This window comes from Alligator sinensis, unplaced genomic scaffold (assembly GCF_000455745.1).
Source record: "Alligator sinensis unplaced genomic scaffold, ASM45574v1 scaffold760_1, whole genome shotgun sequence".
NCBI lineage: Eukaryota > Metazoa > Chordata > Crocodylia > Alligatoridae > Alligator > Alligator sinensis.
In genome coordinates this window covers 2,326,677-2,347,368 of record NW_005841989.1, presented here as the reverse complement: position 1 = coordinate 2,347,368, position 20,692 = coordinate 2,326,677, and the positions used below count along the sequence as shown (strand labels likewise).

At 46.8% G+C, this 20,692-nt stretch overlaps 1 protein-coding gene across 23 annotated transcripts in view; it reads left to right on the top strand.

Moving 5' to 3' along the window:
- ST3GAL4 (ST3 beta-galactoside alpha-2,3-sialyltransferase 4) overlaps positions 1 to 20,692 on the top strand; it is a 188,024-nt gene that overhangs the window by 138,247 nt on the left and 29,085 nt on the right. For 18 of the 23 annotated variants that reach the window (XR_003093510.1, XR_003093509.1, XM_025201311.1 and 15 more), the window contains one exon: positions 16,850 to 16,928. The exons of 3 other annotated variants lie outside the window; for them this stretch is intronic. Coding sequence is in view for 18 of the 20 variants with exons in the window: in XM_014518854.2 (XP_014374340.1) it covers positions 16,850 to 16,928 (79 nt within the window). In the remaining 2 variants the exon portion in view is untranslated. Of the gene's footprint in view, positions 1 to 15,476; positions 15,608 to 15,643; positions 16,261 to 16,849; positions 16,929 to 20,692 lie in introns of those variants that run through there. 2 more of the 23 variants (XM_025201316.1, XM_025201307.1) reach the window with 2 other exon arrangements.

Sequence of the window (20,692 nt, the reverse complement as noted above, 5' to 3'; positions counted from 1 at the left end):
TATACGTCTATGTAGGGGAAGAGGTCTTGCAGCCAATACTGCTTTATAAGATCATAGGAAAGTAGGGCTGGAAGGGACCATGTGAGGTCACCTAGTCCAGCCCTCTGATCAAGGCAGGATCATCCCTCACTAAACCATCCCAGCCAAGTGTCTGTCCAACCTGCTTTTGAAAATTTCCAGAGCTAGAGATTTCATGACTTTTCCAGTTCCAGTGCTTGACCACTCTTACAGTCAGAAAGTTTCTCTTAATCTTCAACCTAGATTTCTTCTGCTGCAGCTTGGGGCCATTTATCTCAGACTATTCTCTGTCGCTGCAGAGGACAGGACTATCTCAGCGGTTCCCAAATTCTGACATATCGTGCGCCACCAATTTAAAATGATACAATCTTAAGTACCACCAGCAAATTTTTGTCATGTAAAGTAATTATAATAAGTCTGCTAACATGTACTACTTACAGGTTGTCTGTGTTCCACTGGTGGTAGACCAGCGGTTCCCAATCTGTGGTACGTGTATCTCAATCCCCTCTAATTGCCCTTCAGGTATTTGAAGACTGTTATCAAATTCTCCCGCAGTCTTCTCTTCTTCAGATTAAATAGACCTAATTCTTTCAGCCTTTCCTCATAAGACTGTTGCTTGTGGTTCCTGGACCCTTGTCATTTTAATGTTACCTCAACCACAAGGAGTATTTCAGGAGTGAGGAAACAAATGTCCACTCCCCACAACAGTTGTGGGAGTTTCCATGGGGTGGAGAGGACTCCCTTGGACTTTCTACAGATGAAGTGAGTTCACTTTGTTACATGGTTTAGGCAGCTGTAGTACATATGCAGCCAGCTGTGTCGGGGACAGGGTAGTGCCACGAACCATGGCCAAAGTGGGACAACCCCTGGCTACCACGAGAACCGTTTGAAATGATCACAGCTGCTGCTTTAAGGGTAAAGATGACTGATTTGCTGCAATTTCCCGTTCCCTGGTAGGCTGAGGCCCTTTTGCCTGTTGGATTTCAAGAATCAGCACAGATGCATTTGGTCCAGGCCATTGTGCTGGGTGTACACAAACCTAAGTTTCTGGCCTGTCTGATCTTCCAAAAACAGCACCTCTGGCATCTCCCCATCTCACCGGATTTGTCTAACTGTCTGCTTACCATGTGTTTCTTTCCTCCCCAGCCTTAGCCCATGCTGGGCGGTAATTTCTGCTCTTGCACTCATCTTGGTGAGAGTGTGGGTGGGGGAGACAACTTGGCAGGGAACTCAAAGGACAAGCTCTTTGAGTCTTGCCACAAAATGCATGCTCTTCTCTAGCCCTCACTGCAGTGAGATGCGTGTTTCCTGAGCCTAGATGAGAAAGTCTTTGCCTTGATATAAGTGACCTGCTGCTGCACTGAAGCAGTGCCTTTCAGGACATGCCTGGGGTGAGGACTGTGGAGGAAGTGCTGAAAGGTAATGATGATCTATGGGTGTGTTACCTCTGTCCGTGAAATCTGATGACTCTGATTTGGACAGCTCCTGGTTAAACACCAGCATATACAAACCCCAAAGGGGATGGTGTTTAAATACTCTCTTCCCTTGTCTATGGGAGGTGATTGCACAGTGGGCCTGTGTTTGGGGTATGACTCTAAAAAATAATCCCATTGTTGTTATCCCTGATCCTTTGAAGAGCCTGTATTGCATCTGCTCTGTAGAAGATACCATTTTAGTCCTGCTCTGCAGGGTCTGACTCTGCTATGGGAGAGCAAACTAAGTCATTCTTCTATGATCACTAGAGATGTTGGTACCATTCGGACAGCGAGATGCTTATTACTTATTGGGGAGCAGGAAAAATGCAGTCTAGATACAGATCATCCTGGGCAGAGGCTGTAGCCAAGGTAATTATTTGCTTTAGCTACTCATATTATTTGAGATGATCACATTTACTTCCAGGGCAGCGATTCTGGTATGCCTTGGGTTCGTGTCATGGATGCTGTGGGGTGCCATGTAGTGCTAGCACTGTGAGGTGTGCAAAGATGAGTCACAACATAAACACAGAGGCTGTGCCCAGACAAGCCGGGGCATGTGATGGCAGTGCAAAAATAGCAGCACAAGTGCTGCTACTTTGTGCCACAGTGCACACCCCTGTATGTGCTCTGTTGCAAGACACATTGTCCCACTGTGGGCGAACTGCCCATGCCCAGTTCCTGGCTGGGCTCCATGTGCTGCGGGAGTGGCGGGCACTGGCTGGGACACAGGTGCTTCAGTGTGGTGCCAGCCAGCAAGCAGCCCCCATGCTGAGGCACCCTGTGCCCCAGCCAGCCAGAGAGCAGCACGTGGAGATGAGGATGCAGGCAGCCCTGGGCTGCCAGTCCCCCATCTCGACGTGCCTCAGCATGGGGGCTCTGCAGTGGAGTCCCTGCACTGAGGCATGCAGAGACAGGGGAGCAGCCAGCTCAGGGTTGCCTGCTCCCATGTCTTGAGGCACACCGGGCCCCAGCCAGCTGCTCCACGGCTGGCTAGGGCGCAGTGTGCCTTAGTGTGGGGGATTTTGCAGCATGCAGCAATGGGAGCAGGCAACCCTAGCTTGGATGCAGCCCTAAGCTGCTTGCTCCCCCACCTCCGTGTTTGTTCTGGTGCATGTTATTTGCACATGCTTTGCACTACTGTGCACAGTTTAATGCGCCATGTGTGTGGTTTGTGGCACCAGAAAAAGGTTTCCGCATGTGTAGGCACAGCCAGATTTTTCAAATAGGAGTCCACAGTGTCAAAGCTCTGTTGGGGTCTGAGTTCTTTGGAACAGGAGAATTGTTCTATTATTTTTCTGTACTCAAAAGATGTGAGTGAAAGTTAAGAGCTAAAATTTTCCAAGGCAGGGTTGATAAAAATCAATTTTAAAAAATTAAAAAATCAATTTTAAAACATTTTAATCATTGTTTTTATTTAAATCTGATTTTTTAATGTTTTTATTTAATCTTTATTTAAGACTTACTTAAAAAAAATATACCATCTTAAAATGAAATTTGAATTTAATACAGCATAGATTAAGGTATCACTTCTCGGCCTCATGAAGGCTCAGATCAAGTGTAATCTATTAAAATAATTGAAATAAAATAACATGTTGAGTCGATGAGTCTGTGCTAAAAACTCTGGAATTAAAATTTGATCATTCTATATAAAAATGAGGGATAAACATCTAACTTTTGAGATTAAGCTGTAAAAATGTGGCACACTATCTCGTGCATTAAGGCCTGGACCCTGCAAGGGATGCAGGGCTTATGTGAATGGTCAGCAAAGCCATCACAGGTTTTGAACCTGGCCTCTGACTCCAGCAGACACTGTCATGTGTACTCCTTAATCAGGATTATCCACTGAGCCCACCTGGATGGTATTAAATTCCTGTCTGATTCTCTCCACCTGAGCTCCGATTAGCAAAATTCTCAAACTATAAATATTTTTGATTTTGCACCCATTATTCTCCAGCTCATGGAAAAACAACCATTTCTTCATTAGTTACCAACCCTTTGCTTCTGAATGATTCTGGGCACTTCAGTTAAACGGCCTTTCTTGGTCCCTTTGCATATGTACAGAAATGCACACAGCACAAGAGTAGGGGGTTACAATAGCAAAAATCATGGATTGTTAGGGGGAAGATTTTGTTTTTTGGGGAGGGTGAAGGGTGTGGTGGGTTGTCACGGGGAGGAGGAGACCTGTGTAGCACACACACAATATAGAAGCATTCTGTGCTGCAAAGTGTTCTAGTTTGTTGCTGTAAATATTTTTTAGTTTGAATACAACCAGGTTGAATATGTATTTGCTTTGCTCCATCTTGACTGTTCCTTCGTCTGGAAAGAAGCAGGGCTGCCTGCGTGTCGGCTGGGAAGCCCCTTTGGGCCTTTTGTCTAGGGATACACCCTGCTGTTTAGTGTACACAAGAGCCTGGAGTTAAATCACCTAAGCAGGGGGATTAGACCCCCAGCCTAACTGGCTAAACTGGGCAGTACTCTTTTTTAAATGAATTCATTGAGAGAGAGAGAGGCTGGAGGCAGGGCAAGCCCTGTTTGGAAAAGTTTGGGTGATGTCACCCCAGGTATATAAAAACCTCTCAACTGGGACTGGAGTTTGTTTCTCCTGGGACTGCTGAGAGCTTGAAAGCTTGAAAGCTGAATTGGGGGCTGGAGAAACTGCTCCCCATGGTGGGGTGTGGGGGGTGTCCCCCCCCCCTTCACTGGAGAAGTGAGCTGAAGCTATGTAAAGGGAAAGTCGCAGGTACAAGGAGAGAGTCTGTCTCGGGGTTTGAGACTACTATTCCCTCCCACTTCTTTCCCGTTTTGTTGGAGCCTGGCAGGTTTTGCTGGCAGATCTGGGCTAGGATTAAAAGCCTGGCATGTGTGTGTTGCTGTGGCAGCTTCTTTTGGTTCAGCTGAGCCACAGCGGTATGTTTTCCTGGCAGTTTTGACCAGGATTAAAGGCCTGGCAAATTTGGGTCAGGTTTAAAACCTGCAGCAGGATAATACGATGGAGGTACTAATCCTTCAAAGCACACTGACCAGGATTGGAGCCTGGCAGTTTTGCTGGCACGCTTGGGCCAGGATTAAACACCTGGCATGCCTGAGCCAGGGTGAGACCTGGCATGTTTTGTTGTTTGGAGCAGGCCCAGTGCAGAATGGCCAGGTTGCCTTTTTTTTTGCTGAGCCCAGGCCCCGAGCAGAACAGCCTGGCCCTTCCAGTTCTTTTGCAATTTCCAGTTTTCTGTAATACACCTGTCCTTTGCAAGCAGTCTTAACACAAGGAGAAGGTTTTGTGTATGGGGGACACCCCAGCCAAATTCAGCGATCCCAGATTTCTGGGTGGGGGCTTGAGCCACAGTGAAAAGTATTTGGTTCCCTGAAAAGTGAACCTGGCCCTCGTGGCCGACGACTGGTGTCTGACAGAAGGGTTCCACTTAGTTTGTTGTTAATTCCTTGTATGGAGGAGGGAGAGGGAGCAGCGTGTGCAGCAAAGGACCATCGCTGGGCTCGAGACAATGCAGGAAAAAGAACAACGTTTTGTGGAATGTAAACTAGTCTTGATTTCAATATTTGAAAACTGAAGGAAAAACTTCCTTGGCTGTAGGTCACAGAAAAGATCCTAGTATTTGGGAATATTTTTCAACAAATTCCTGTGCCACTAGAAAAAGGAGGAACCTGTGCCAAAGGTTGTTTAAAAAAAATAACTATCTAATTTTAAAGAGAATTGGGTAAGTGGGAACTTAAGCTCAGATGACTTTCACCTAGGCATTTTAGAAAATTTTCCCCAGAATGAAATAATTGGTTTAAGTGTCTAACCACAAGTTCATACTTCTTATACTATAACAGTTAATACTAGTGTTTAATAAATGTAGTTGTAAATGTAGTTGTAAATGTAAATGTAGAACCACATTTAGTACCAAAAAAAGTAATCCTGTACCCAAAAGATTAAACTTAAAGTGTTGGTTTTGTGTTTAATTAAATTTGAGTTGCCATCTTAATGCAGCTTGATACAAATATGAGCAAAAAGTTAATAATCTAGTGAATAAGAAATATATATTTACCATTTGATAGCATAATAAAATGTAGGATTTCTCAAAATCCAAATATGTTAAGCTATATATTTAAAAAAAAAAAAAATATATAGTTTGTATACCTAGGACATGTGTAACAAACCTACTGTAAAAACTGTATTTAGCTTTAAATCAACATGTTTTAATTGTTATATCAACTAAAGAAAATATGCCTTTCTTTTAAAAAAACAAACAAAAAATAATTGAATAGGAACATTTGAAAAAAAATCATTATTTAAACTGTGCTTTTGATTTTTTTTGGTTTAAATTATTATTTAAATCAAAATTGACTTGATTTAAATCGATTCATCCTGTTCCAGTGGGGTACCTTACATCTAGCAAGGGTGCCTTGAGTCTGAAAAGGTTGAGAACCATTGTTCTTGGGCGAGGTGCTCAACCCCCGGCCTGAGAGCCAAATCCAGCCAGTGGAGCCATGCTACCTGGTCAGTGGGGATCCCCACAGGTCAGGAAATTTGGGAGTAGGGGAGCAATGGAAGCTTTGCATGGCCAGATCCAGCCCCTCCTAGGCTATCGCTGTGCAGGGGGATCAGGGCCAGGCCCACCCCTGCCTAACCTGATCAGACTGGACTGCTCCCTGTCCACCACCCCTGCAACCTCCCCTTCTCCTCCCCCTCGTTCCCCACTGTACATCCAGATTAGGGCCACTCTGTTGCTCCTCCCCAAGCATTAGGATCAGGCTTGGCTGCTCCCTACTCCCCATGTGTCCAGACTGGGGCTGAGCCACTCCTTACTCCCTGGGTAGCCAGATCCAGGTTGACCTGTGCACCCCCCACACCTGGATTGGGATCCTGCTGCACTGGTCCCATGTGCTGGATTGAGCTCACCTGTAGTCCTCTTGCAGTGCCATCGCCGCCTGGCCCCAGCCCACAACTGCAGCCCCCACCTCTCCCACACGCAGATCCGGGGGCACATGCCCTTCCCTTGCCCTCTCGGGGTGCACCCAGTGGCAGGAGCTGCCCCCTCTGCCCCCTTTCTCATCTCTCTTCCTTTTGTCTTTGTGTAGCTCAAGTGTTCTCATGCTGGCAAGCCATTTAAGGTGTGATGTGTGGGTCTTGGTGAGATGTCGTAAGTGTGGGTGATGGTTAAGGACCAGCTTCCCATGGGACTGAATACTCAAGAAGCCTTGAATCAGAAAGTGACGTAGATCTGGATTGCAGCAGAGCTGTGCTGTGCTGTAAAACTCTCTATTAAGACGGACTGGGCAGGGCTCTTACAGGATTGTCTAGGAACTGCTATGTGCCATGCGAAGTCGGGTAGGGATTCAGTGTGGCATGTCCATGCTTTAGGCATTTACCCAGTCCCAGCTTATTGGGTAATTGTTGTTGGGACTGTTATTCAGAAGAAAGGTATCAAAAGGAAACTTAAAGCCCACTTCCTCCATGTGTTCCTATTGGGGTGCAGACTGTGGGAACGGCTACAACATCATTGGGAGCTGCAGGGTGGGGTGCTTGGCTCTGAACCCTCAGGCCACCCAGTGCTGAATAGGTATTTAGGGGCCGAGCTTTAAGCTCCTCTGTCTTTTTAAATATTGCCCAGGGTTTGTGCTCATACATTGGGTTTGGGTGGGAATATTGGCAAATTCTGGGTTGGCCCACAGAACCAAGTCTTGCTGGCATAGCTGTGTTGGTGAGGGGGGTCACATGTTTTAGCAGGTAGAGCTCTTCTGGCAACCTTTCCCTCCCCTGGATGCAGCAAAAGCAAGTTGAAGAGATTGTTTTTCAGAATACCTATTAGGGACATGAAGAAACCTGGCAGAGAAGGCCCTATCTGGTGCCATGTGCTGCTTCTCCATTGGGGACTGTACTGCAATAGCTCTGCTGATAAAGCTAGACCAGCCCTAAGAACTTGTAAGGGAAGTGCTCTGTGCAGTTCTGTACCCTGTTTGCAAATGTTGAGGGAAAAGATCATAGTTACTAGGTGCATGTTAACTAGGATATACATTCCCTTAAGAGCTCCATAATTTGGGGTTCAGTTTGCTTTTTACTCTTAATAGTGATTGTCCTTGAGTTGGCTTCGTACAAAACCTGATTGTGTACGAGACAAACATCCAAAAGCTCTAAAGTATGGGAAATGCAGACCAGCAGGAAGGCAGACCTCAGCAGAACAAGGCTGAATTTCTGCATTTGGTTGGAATGTGCTCTGTGGGTCAGCTACAGCTCTTGCATGAGCAGATGCACTGCCATTGACTTGAGTGAAGCTGTATAACTTCCTCTGTCTGAGTCACCGTTAAGCTAAGGTGATATGAGTCACTTGCTAGCTATGGAGGGAGAGAGATCCTATTTTAATACATGCAGTTGCACATCCAAAGCAGTAACCCTGTGACACAGAACTATCTGGAGAGCCACAGTGAACAGCAGTTTCAAGCAAGTGCCTTGGTTCCCTTTGCTAGAGCCCTTGTTGCTCTGGGTGGTCTGTGCCAGTATTGCACAATGATATCTGATCAGTTTTGTCCCTGTGATTTCCTCACATGTTATACAGAAGTAACCTTGTTCACCTGCCGTAGGGTATGAGCAGCTCTCATTACAGGGGAGACAACTGGATGCAAAAAGGGAGCTGAATAGGTGAATGTGCCCTCACAAGAGAACTGCACTACCTAGACATAGGTATTCAGGACTTCCACAAGTTGACTTTCTGGTGAAGTGAAACTGAAGTGGTTTGACCTTCACCAGAGGCTGGGAGGAGGGAGTGATGTTTTTTCTGCATACAAATGTGACCTTTCAGTTGTGATCTTTTAGGGTGGAGTGAATTTACGGCATTATTACTACTAAAGGGGAAAAAAAACCCCTTTGATGGTTATCAACCAGGGAAGAAAACTGATGCAAACCAGAGGAGTCAGAACACAGTCGCACCATGGACTCCAAGGCTAATTTCAGAGCTCTACTTCCTCCAGCAGAAGTCTTTGTCAGGCCTGTTTGATGTGCCATAGAGTCATGGGCAAATGGGGACACACCACTTGTTGACGCCAGCCAGTGAAGACATGGAGACATGAGCGGAGGAGTGCGCTTCCTGCCGCTAAGTGGGCAGGGGACGTGCTATGTGTCCCGTGTCACCTGCCCGCCTGGCAGGTGGCAATGGTGTCACTTGACTGAGTTCCTAGGGCAAAGGCAGGAGGGTGCAGAGCCCTGAGCCTGCAGCAGGCAACCCACCTCTGTCCCATGGGGGCAAGTGCCCCCCATGCCTCCCCAGGGGGTGCGTACAGCTGCAGAGAGCTGCGCCCCACCCACCTCTGGACAACCCATCTAGGCCCCAGGACCCCATTCACCCCAGCCCCTGCCCCACTCCCTCCCTCACCCGGGGGACTCTGGTTTAAACTCTGGTTTAAGTTAAACCAGGAAGGGGTCTGGGACAGACATTGCATAAACTGGTTTGACCCAAATCAGTTAAGCCTGATACTACATTCAACCAGGTTTATCTCAAACCAGGTTCAGCCATTTTCAAATTGGTTTATGTGCACTGCACTGGACATCTGTTCTGTTGCAGGTTTAAACCAGATTCTGATCACTTAAACTGGTTTATGTGTAACAGGTGGGTAAAGCCAAGGGGGCAGAGGCATTTACAGGAAGGCAGGTGAAAACAGAGTGACCCCAGCATGGCATTCGTGTGACCATGGAGGAGGCTGGAGATCACAATTAATGCCCCTAAGATGATTTATTGCCTGAGGGCAAGATTGGTGCCAGCCCGGAACAAAAGTTAGAGGGAGAAATGAACTGAGGCTCACTTCAGGGCCATGGGGAAGCCTCCCAAATGACTAAAATATCCAGTAAGGTGTGACAGGTGAGACAGACAAGGGATGGTACCCTGAGAAGCCAAGGTGAGGCAACAGTAGCTCACCCACCAGGGACATCACAGCTGCCCTTGGGGGCCAGGGCTTGCTGCAGGCTCCAGACTTCAAGCCCAGAGCCAGGTTACTTCCCTGGGCTCTCCTGCTGTCCGTGTATGTTCAGCTGTTTCTGGCCTTTGCTATGCCAGTCTGTTTGGTTTCCTGTAAAGTTTAGTTGTGTTTATACTTCTTAATGTACAGTAAAAAAACAGTTCCTGTTAAACACTGTCTTTGGTTTTTGGTTATAGCTGTCCTTTGTAAAGAAGACAACTTTTTATATGGCATGAATAAACAAACATCAAGGTTATTGATTATGGAAGATAGCCATCATTTACAGGCTTATTCCTAAGAATAAATCCAAGTGCTTTGCTTGTCACATCTTGCCTCTCTGGAATGCTGCTCAGTAGCAAGTCTTCATAGATTTCATAGATTCATAGACGTTAGGGCTGTAAGGGACCTCAGAAGATTTTCGAGTCCAGCCCCCTGTCCCGGGGGGAGGAAGTCAGCTGGGTTCATAGGATCCCAGCAAGCTAAATATCCAATTTCTCTTGAAGGTGTTCAAAGTAGGTGCTTGAACCACCTCTGGCGGCAGTCTATTCCAAACCTTGGGGGCTTGGACAGTAAAGAAGTTCTTCTTTATATCCAGCCTGAAGTGGTTGTGGAGGAGTTTGTGACCGTTTGACCTTGTCATCTCTTGGGGTGCTCTGGTGAACAGATGTTCCGTCAGATTCTGGTGAGTACCCCGATAAACTTACAGGCAGCCCTGAGCCTGAGCTTTTCCAGGCTGAAGAGTCTCATGGCTCTCAGCCTCTCTTCATAAGGTCTGTTTTCCTGACCTCTGAGCGTGCACTTGGCTCTCCTCCGGACTCTCTCAAGCTTTTCCACATCCTTTTTGAATTGTGGAGCCCAGAACTGGATGCAGTACTCCAGCTGCGGCCTCACCAAGGCCGAGTACAACAGGAGAATGATATCCTGGGATTTGCTTGAGAAGCATCTATGGATGCAAGCCAGCGTTTTGCTTTCTTTATTAGCCACAGCATCACACTGAAGGCTCGTGTTCATCTTGTGGTCAATCGTGACCCCCAAGTCCCTTTCAGCTGCGGTTCTAGCCAGTGTAGCACTGCCCAGCCTATAAGCATGCTGCAGGTTTTTCTTCCCAAGGTGGAGAACCTTGCATTTTTCAGTGTTAAACACCATCAGGTTCTCGTCTGCCCGTTTCCTGAGCCTGTCAGGGTCAGCCTGGATTGCCCTCCTGTCCTCAGGTGGGCAATATGCTTTACCCCAGAGTTTGGTGTCGTCAGCAAATTTGGCCAGTCTGCCTCTGACACCAATGTCCACATAATTAATGAAGATATTGAATAGTATAGGCCCAAGAACAGAGCCTTGAGGGGGACCCCACTGGTCACAGGGCACCACGACAATTGACTTCCGTCAACCACCACCCTCTGGGTCCGACCACGGAGCCAGTTCCCCAGCCAGTGGATCGTGGTGGACCCAAGGCCGCAGTTGGCCAGTTTTGCCAAGAGATCATGGGATACCAGACTGAAGGCTTTTTTAAAGTCAAGATATATGACATCAATCTCTTCTCCCTTGTCCAGGTGATAGGTCACGTGGTCGTAAAAGGAAATGAGATTGGTCAAGCAAGACCTACCCGCAAGAAACCTGTGCTGGCTATTCCTCAGGATGTTGCCATCAGCCAGTCTGTTAAGAGTGGTCTCTTTGATGATCATTTCTAAGATCTTCCCCAGGATAGAGGTCAGGCTGATGGGCCTGTAGTTTGCTGGATCCACTTTCCTCCCTTTCCTGAAGATAGGCACCACATTGGCCTTCTTCCAATTATCAGGCACTTCACCAGAGTGCTAGGAGCTCTCGAAGATCTGTGCCAGGGGCTGAGCTATGATGCTGGCCAGCTTCTTGAGTACCCTGGGGTATAAACTGTCAGACCAGCTGACTTGAAGGTGTCCAGCCTCTCATGATGTTCCTTCACAAGGTCAGCATTGATAGAGGGTAAGGAATCTCCCTCCCCCAGGCCTCCCTGTCCCATAGTGGGCAGGGGCATCCCATGGGACTGGTGAAAAACCAACGCAAAGTACCCATTTAGCAAGTTGGCTTTTTCCTGGGCATCGGTTGTGAGTTATTCCATCTGGTTTAGCAGGGGTCCAAAGTTACCCTTGCTTTTCCTCCAGCTCTCCACATATCTAAAAAAGGACTTTTTATTGTCCTTGATAGTTGTAGCTAGTTGGAATTCAGTCGCAGCCTTGGTTTTCCTGGTTCACTCCCTGCAGGTCTGGACCAGAGCAGAATATTCTTCCTTGGAGGTGGATCCCGTCCTCCATCCTTTGTAGGCCTTTCTTTTTAGGTGCAGGAGGTCTGCCAGTTCCCTGGAGAGCCACGGGGGCTGCTGTGCCCTTTTGCTGCCTTTCCTCCGAGACGGGATAGACTTTGCTTGTCCATCCAGGATCAGTCTCTTGAGGAGCAACCACTCATCCTGAACTCCCGTCTCCTTGAGGTCATGGTCACTTAGGGCCTCACTGGCAAGCCTCCTGACCTTGTCAAAGTCAGCTTTCCTGAAGTTGATGACTTCTGTATTGCAGACTGACTTGCCAGCTTTATAGCGGATGGAGAAGTTGATCAGCTTGTGGTCACTGTCACCTAGCTTCCCTTTGATCGTTAGGTCGCTGATCATGTCGTCCCCCGTTGCCAGTACCAGGTTGAGCAGCGCTTTACCTCTCATTGGCCCGTTGACTTCTTGCGTCAGGTAGAGCTCATCCACGCATGAGAGAAAGCTTTGTGACCATTCTGATTTGCCTGAGTGCTCTTCCCACGAGACGTCTGGGTAGCTGAAGTCTCCCATGACAACCACGCATTGGGAGCGTGCAGCTTCAGCCAATTCCCTGGTGAACTCCCGGTCAAGGTCGGTCTGGGTCAAGCCCTTCTCTCTTGATCTTGGGCAGGAGGTCTGTAGTAGACTCCCACCATTGTGTCCCTTCTGCCGTGTTCCTCCCAGATTTTAACCCAGAGGGTCTCCAGTCATCCACCCTGGTCACCAATATCGGCTTGCAGGGACACGTAGCTTTCCTTTACATAGAGAGCTACACCTCCGCCCCTTTTGTCCACTCGATCCCTCCTGTACAGGGTATAGCCGTCTATACCCGTGGTCCAGTCGTGGGTGGAGTCCCACCAGGTCTCCGTTATCCCTATGACATTGTAATTATTTGTGTTAAGCAGGAGGACAAATTCCTCTTGTTTATTCCCAAGCTCCTGGCATTTGTGTAGAGGCACGCAAGTGTCCCCTTGGGGTCCCTTGCCTTGCCTACCAGTTGTTCCAGGGCTGGGGCATAGGTGGGCTCCCTCAAGCGCCTTGGCCTGCTGGCTTTGCGAGGGTTGCTCAGTGGGCCAGCAGTGGTGGCAGTCCCCCCATTCCCCAGTGGGCTTAGTTTAAAGTCCGGTGGAGCAGGTCAGCCAGTCTGACTGAGAAGAGCCTCCTCCCCAGCGGAGAGAGGTAGAAGTCGTCCCTTCCCAGCAGCTCACTGCCTCTCTCCCCAAAGAGTGGACTGTGGTCATGGAAGCTGAAGCTGTCATGATGACACCAGTGCCACAGTCTTTGGTTTACTGCCTCAATCCTCCTCTCCCTCCTCAACCAGTAGCCCGAGACTGGGAGGATCGAGGAAAATACCACCTGGTGTTTTCTCTTCAGGCATGTGGGGTGTCGGTGATGTTACAGCGCAGGATCCTAGGGGTTTCTTTCTCAATAAGCACACTGCAGCCACACACAAGGCCTGATCCTGCTTTTGTTCCACCGTATAACTCCTCTGATATCAGCAGGTCTGCTCCCAGTTTACTGAGAGAGAGCAGAATTTGCCTTACTCTGCTCACATGCCAGTGCTGGTTTGTTCCCTCGGGAAGGAGAAGTCCTGGGGGAGGGTTAATGTTTCAGCAGTTTTCACCTTTCTGAATGAAGGACATATTTTGAAAAAATTGACATGGGCCCCTTGAAGTGGGCATGGGCAGCAAGTCCTTGAAGGAGCTGAAGATTTGGAGGCTCATTTGAATCAAGGATCTTGGCTGACGACGACTGGCTTGTGTGGGTTATCAGGCATCCTCTCTAACAAGTACTTCTGTGTGCTTGTACTTTGTGATTGAGAAGTAGCAGATATCACTTTTGCCTAGTGCCAGGCTGGCTGTGTCTCTGTAAGAAGGTAGATGAGGGACCAGTGCTTGGGGCATGAGCCCAGTATCGAGGTCCTACCCCGGGTCTCTTGTTGATCTCACAGTGTGACTTCTAGCCTCGCCTCCCAATCTGTAAGACTGGGATGATAATGCTGACCTGCCTCTGAGGATGGGTTATGGCTGTATCAGTTTTGCAGTGTAAGATCCATGCCAGGAGTGCTGTACCAAGTGTTAGGTAGTTTAAAATCTCTCGTGGTGTAAGCATTTCAAATGGATGAGCTTGGTGTGTACCAGACTCCTTTGCAGAAGCTTTTTCCAGCTGCGTGACTTCATCGAGCAATGAGAGATAAGCAGAGGCTCTGTGGGGAAACTCGACCATGCTGGCTTGTGTGAGGTCCAAAACCCCCCAGCTCAGTGCTGAGTGACTCAAATCTATTGAGATGGTGGGGTAAGCTCCTGCTTCTTCAGATGCCCTAGGTTGTTTAGTTTTGCAGTGATGTGACCTTGAAAGTAAGAGTTGGTTTTTCACCATCCCTGGTGGCTTTGGGTGGGATCTGTCTCTTTGATATATTCCATTGCTCAGCAATGACTTCTCCAGTCTTTATGGTGCTCATGGGCTCTGGAGAACATCATGCCTGCTCTTTGCAGGCTGGAAAGAGGGGAGGCATGAGGCATGTTGACACAGGTATAAGGCATAGGAAGAATTGGACAAATAACTTGGTTTGATTATGTTCCTGTCCAAGGTTAGAGAAAACAATCTTCCTCTGGGGCATAATTTATTAGCAGAATCTGAGTGGCTTTTCTCTGGCTCATTAAATTAGCATTATTATATGTTAAGATCAAGTGGAAGCATATGACACACTCACTTCCCTGCCATTACTAAGGCCACCTCAATCTTCTGTTACTTCTGAGCCTTCCCTATGTCATCTGACCACCACTGGGATGCCCACTGTGAAAAGTCAAAAGGTGATTAATGGGAATGGGAAGAGGCTTTTCATTTCTGTGGGATGATTTACATAAAATAAGATGGGGCTCTTGGTCCAGTTCCCACTTGAGTTAGTCTGGGAGAATTGTGGTGTAGCTTACAGTGTGAATTTAGTTTTATTTTGTTAAACTGGTACAAACTCCTGTAAGATCATTTTTAGTGGTATAAGTATGGCTTGCTTTGGACTTAATGTAAGTCATCTGGTGCAAGGACTGCCTTATTTCAGTTTGTATCTGCATAGAATTTTTACCACTTTGTTAAAAAAAGATTTAAATTGATATAGTTAAATTGGTGCTAGCTCTTGTGAAAGGAAAAGTTGAATGGGTCCTGCAAGCCAGAGTATTCTCTTCCCCCTTGGTATGGGCCTTGTAAGTCAGGAGTAAGGTATGTTGGCAGGGATACATAGGGCTAAACCTCACAGCTTGGCTCATTTCACCAGTACTTCACTTCATTTCATGATGGAATAAATCAGTGTTTGCCTTGGGACCGAGGAGAGAGAGAGGTAGGGAAGTGGATTTGCTTTGCCCTGATGTCGCTCTCTGCAACTGGACCTGTCCTTGCTGAATTTATTTATTTTTGTCCCAGGAATGTGTGTGAATTTTAATTCTAGTTTTTTGTCTTGCTTTTGCAAGTGTGGGAGTGCTCTGAAGTCTCTCTGCAATAGCTAAGCAGCAGCAAGACAGGCATGCAGATCCAGGGTCATTCTGAAGGAATGTCCTGGCCCTGGTTGCTGACTTCCTTTCTCATTGTTCCAGGGAGGTGTCTGTCTCAGCAGGCATCCGCTGCAGTGCAAAAGTTTTGAGGAAGCATGATTTAATTATGGAATCATGCTAGAACCAAGTAATAAACCAAGTGACTAAGCTGCTGAGAATCGGTTGGCTAACAGACACCTGCTCTGAAACAAGTAAACATGATGTATGTGGGCTGGGAGGGCTTTTTCCTTAGATTGCCTTAATTAACCACGGGATGATAATTAGGAAGGTAGTTTTCAAGCATTTCTACTGAGATCCTCCACTGTGGTGAAGTCAGATAAACCCTTGCAAGGGTGGCTTCTTCTGGAACAGAGGTATTTGGTACTTCAGACTGCTTTATGAACAGGAGGCTTTGTGAACATGCAGCACTGGTCACAGAAGCAAGACAGCAAGTACAGATACTCAGCTTCTGGAGCCAGGGTCCTTCTCGAGTAGATGGCTGAATCAAAGAAATTGGATCTGTTCCAAATATGTGGAATCTGGTCTTAATAATACCTGCCTGTTCCATCTCATCTGCTGGGCTTCTTGGGCAGTGTTGCAGCTGTTCGTACTTCAGTAGCTGCAAAGCACATTTGGTGCCTGTTGCAGACTCAATGACTTGGAATTTGGGTGGTTTGTGTCTGTCTGTTTCTTGTGTATATGTGACATTTTATTTTTTATCAGAAAAGGTCCCTGAAAGTTAAAGTAAATTATTACTAGACTGATCCATTACTTAAAAATAGAACAGTGAAGAGTGAAGCTGGCTCTGGATACTCGTGTCTAAAAATAATATGGAGGTAACTCTTCAAAAAAGAAAGCATTCTCCTGAGCAGCTGGAACTGCGGTGTTTTGTTTTTAACTTGGAACCTGATAATCTGTGTTTAGCTATACCATGCATCAGGGATTTCATAGGAATTGATGTTGATGCAATAATCTTGATTTACAACAAACCGTGGAATAGCACGCGGCTGTGTAAACATGAATGTGGGTAAGAAATGCATTTGCATATTTGATTTTAAGTAATATGAAAGTGCCTAATACTTCATATATAGCATTTTATGGCATATATTACTGAAATGTAGCTGCTTAATGGGAAACCAGCACCTATGTTACATACCTGAGGTCTTGTTTGTAATGCGTTTGGTGGAGATGGAACAAATTTATTTATAAGTTTTAGGTGGGGGTTTTTCACCTTACTTAATGGCATGTAAAATATTTAACTACCTCTTTGCATAATGATTCTATCTCCCTAGAGAGAGTGAGTAAAATGGTCAGAAGTGCCCCAGTTGTTTTCAAAGGGGACTAGAATCCTTTTGAAAAATGGGACTTATTCACACAAGTATTCATAAGTGCCTGTGTAGTCTGCCTCCATGTGTTCATGCATATGTGTGTTATTATATAATTCTTAATTGCCTGCACTGCTACCATTCTGGCCATCATATTGCAAGTGCTTATAGTTGCCTGTAAAGCTTCACTTCCAGTGCACAGCTGCCTGGGGAGGGAAAGGATGTGTACAAAGCGAGTAGCTATTTTGCTCGAGAGGTGCAACTCAAAGCATCTTCCTCTTCCCACTCTAGGTGACGAGCAGTGGCCGCGATGAAAGCAATAGCCATTGGGTGATGCCTCACCTGCTGATAAAAATGCTCAGCAAATCCCGTAAGTCCGTGTTCCTTTATGTTCTTTTCCTAAAAAGGATTTTTCAGGCTGCTAATGACATAAATGCAGAGCAGTATTTAACAGCATTGCAGAGGGGAGGCAGATGGGGACCCCCTGCAACACTGCATGGGAAAGAGGGTGGCTTGATCTTATTCTGTCTTTAGCCCTTGGCCTGAAAGATCAGCCAGCATGCTGAGTTCCTTCTCCTGGAGTAAGTGCAAAGAGCAGGCTGATGGATGGAGTGAGCATCTGACTTTCCACAGACCTAGTCTTCTAAGGCCATCTCCAGGAAAGGTGTGGGAAGGAATCATCTACACAGAGATCTCTCTTCTCTTTGGTCTGGTTCCTTTACCCCATTGTTGCCCACTCCCTCGGGGAGAATTAGGATATAGGGTTGGAGAGTAGAAGAGCAAGAGCAAAACACAGTTGGTACAAAGCTGGAATTAGATCCAAGCCAAACCATAGCATCCTGATAGAGAAGGTCCTGCATATTATAGTGATGGGTAAGTAGAAGTGGGAAGAAGTTGAGTCAGTGGGAGGTGATGGGGGGAAAGCTAGGAATCGTCTTATCTTGGCAGTGGCAGGTTTCTGAGGAGATTGCATTGGGGTAGGTCAGGGATGCTAGGCTGTGATGAGGAGGGCTATGGCTTGGTTTCTGACTAAGCACAATTGAAGAAAGGGAGGGGAGGATCACTGTCAAAGTGAAGTGAGGTAAGGTTTAATGAGAGCTAAGATAGATTTGTCACAAGCTACTCCTTGGTGATGAGCCAGGATCCGGCACTGGGATTGGCGAGGGGTTGAGAATTGCTTAGTGCCAGCGTTTGAGGGCAGGTTCTACAGAATAAGTTCACCAATCTCAGATGGAAATCCTCTTGACTGAGGTCACCCAGCATCCTTCACAGCCTAACGGCTGTGTGACTTGGGGAGGTGACATGGGCTCTGCCCATCCAGCAAAGACTACCCTCACCCTGAGCTGACTGTGCATCTATTCTCAGTGTTACCCAGCAAAGTGTGTCCTTTCTAGGATGCCATGCTGATGTGTAATCATGCATTTTCTCTTGGCTTCTTCCTCTGTGCTTCATCAGCATTAGTCCAGTGAGCCTGGCTTCCTGTCTGTCCTTTTTGAGTATGACGTCCCCATCACCTGCGTTTCCCACATTTGCTTTGCATGTACTCATGTTCTGTGGTTGGGTAGATGCCTCCTTCCACAGCACATTCACCTTAACGCTTGGAGCAGTGCCGTTGTTCCCTTTCGCCGCAGTCCGCACGTTCAGCCTCTCTCTCGCTGTCTCTGCCTCCAGCTGCACTGACCTCAGTTTCATCTTATGTCTCTGGTGTTTATTCACAGTCGAAGTTGCTTGCACTGGAGCTGGGCTCTGTCTGGCTAATGAGATAACAGCTTCCTCTAATGTTTTCAATAATCATTTTGTAGTTTTGCTATATGCTGTGGCTACTGTCTGCTCTCAAATCTTGGAGAAGATTAAATCAGCTCAATTCCAGGACAGTCCCTTCAAATTCAGATCAGTCACTGATGTCTGTATTGCTGTGCCCTGCTCTGAAGTACAGCCCCATCAGCCTTTGTTTTCCTTTGGTGACTGCTCTGCATTGAAGTCTGTCGTGACATATTTTGCTTTTCAAGCATTGAGTAACCAGCCACATCATCCCAAATGCCTTTGATTTCTAAGATTTAGAAATGACAAAACACAACTAAAAGAAAACAGCCTTTTCCTTGGAGGGAGAACTGTATCTGTGTCACATTTGCAGCATGCTGCATTGGGTGCTTCACATAATGGCAAACACCCCAGGCGCCCCAGGTATTTACAGGTACTGGTGGAAAGTGGGGGTGGGGGAAGAGGCACCTCTGGCTCTGGACCCTCTGCAGCCCAGGGCATAGGATGTGCTTGCTTCTAGCTTGCTCCTGTGGCCATACGTACAGCTGAGGACAAGTGAAACTTGGAGGCATCTGAACCCCAAGTCTCCGGGCTTGGGCCTGCATGTAGGATGCCTGCCAAAGGATTTAGAAGTATCTGAAGTCCCAGGCTGGGGTGGAGGCTACTTGCTGGTAGCAGGGCCACATGGTTCTTGGATGATTCAAATGGATTTGGACCTGATCTGGTTAATTTGACCTAGGACACGAAAAATATTCCTTAGAAAGTGGGGGCAGGGGTTGCTAGCTGTAGCCCCAGCTGGGCTCTGTAGCAGCTGATGCGGCAACTGCATTTCTGGCCAGGCCCCAGAGCCCAGGCTGGAGCTGCTGCTGTTTCTGTTGCTACAGGGCTGGGGCTGGGACAAGGCCAGGAATCAGCTAAAAGGCTGTAAACCACATCAGTGGATCAAGATGACTGGCAGGCCTCTTAGGGAGAGGGGTGGGATAGGCTGGCATCAGAGCTAGTTTCGTTTAACGGTTCTGTTGACAGCTTTGAAAAAGGAGCAAACAACTCATAAAATTGGGAGGCATTTCAAACTTGAGCAAGAAATAGACTCTCTTGCTTCATAAGCTTTACCCCTGGTGAACCTGCTCTGGAGGAGTCAGTGGATTTACTCCTGAGTTTCACCACATAAAGGGCTTGCACCTGCAAGGTTTTGAGTAATTTGGCTAAGATCTTGCAATTTGTGTAAGCCCACACTAACCGTCAGTGCCAGGAGTCGTCCACTTAACTTTGCTGCAGCTAACAGTGTCCTTAAGTTAAGGCTGTGCTTTGTTGGATCAGGGTCTAAGAGCCCACTGTCTGTAGGTACCTAAGGCCTAAGCAGGAGGAGAGTCAGGCCAGTAGTTCATATACTGTGGCTAAATGATGTCTGTTCAGTAATACTGTGGTGGGCTGACTACACAGGATAGAGGTACATAAGTACTTTATTTGGAGTAATCCAAGAGGATATGACTGTGATAAGAGGAATAGGAAGAAGTTAGGGACTGGGAAACTGAGTAAAAACCAATAGACCTCACCATCAGGCAATCTTTCACTTCCCCAGAGAATGCTGTAAACCCAATTGCTTGGCTCATTTAAAACTAGACAAGATGTAGCACTGGAAATGTTGCTGCAAGGAAAAAAATCTGTTGTCAGGGAAAGATGGAGGAGAAGTCTTAGGTAGGCATTTTCTATCTTGTTCTGCTTTTATTCTTCTTTAGCCAATCATTGTGCTTAAATGCTACAGTAAGGAGGGTGCTGTAGGAATCATATCTTTAGATCAGTGATTTTCAACCTTTTTAGTCTCAAGACACCCCTCTTTAGACCCTGGGCACTGCTTGGAAAATGCCAGCTCCTAGTTTCCACTCCTTTCTTGACTACAGAAAAGTAATAGAGTGGTTCTTCTGTTGCAAAGCACTCAGAAAGACTGCAGGTTAAAGTGTTTTTGACCCTATTGGATTCCTACTTGAAATCTCTGATTTTAGATTGTAAATCATGTTTGCACACCTAACTGCTAACATTTCATAGCACTCCGTGGCACACCTGAAAAGATCTCAAAGCACCCCAGGGTACCATGATACCCTGATTGAGAATCATTGGGCTAGATTATTGGAAGCTCACTTCCCAAACTTTTCTCCTAAGAGGGATTTTTCCCAGCATCTTCCTGAGTGTTAATATGCCCAAGTTTGTACGGACAAACTGAGATGGATTATTGTTTATCAGTGAATTAGCCCTTGGCTGAGTGTGTGTGCATGTGTGTACATGTGCATGTAACTCACATGCACATCTCTTGGATGTTCTAGTTCTTGTGTGCTACAGTGCTAGCACCATCATCTGGGTTTACAGCATTTTCTA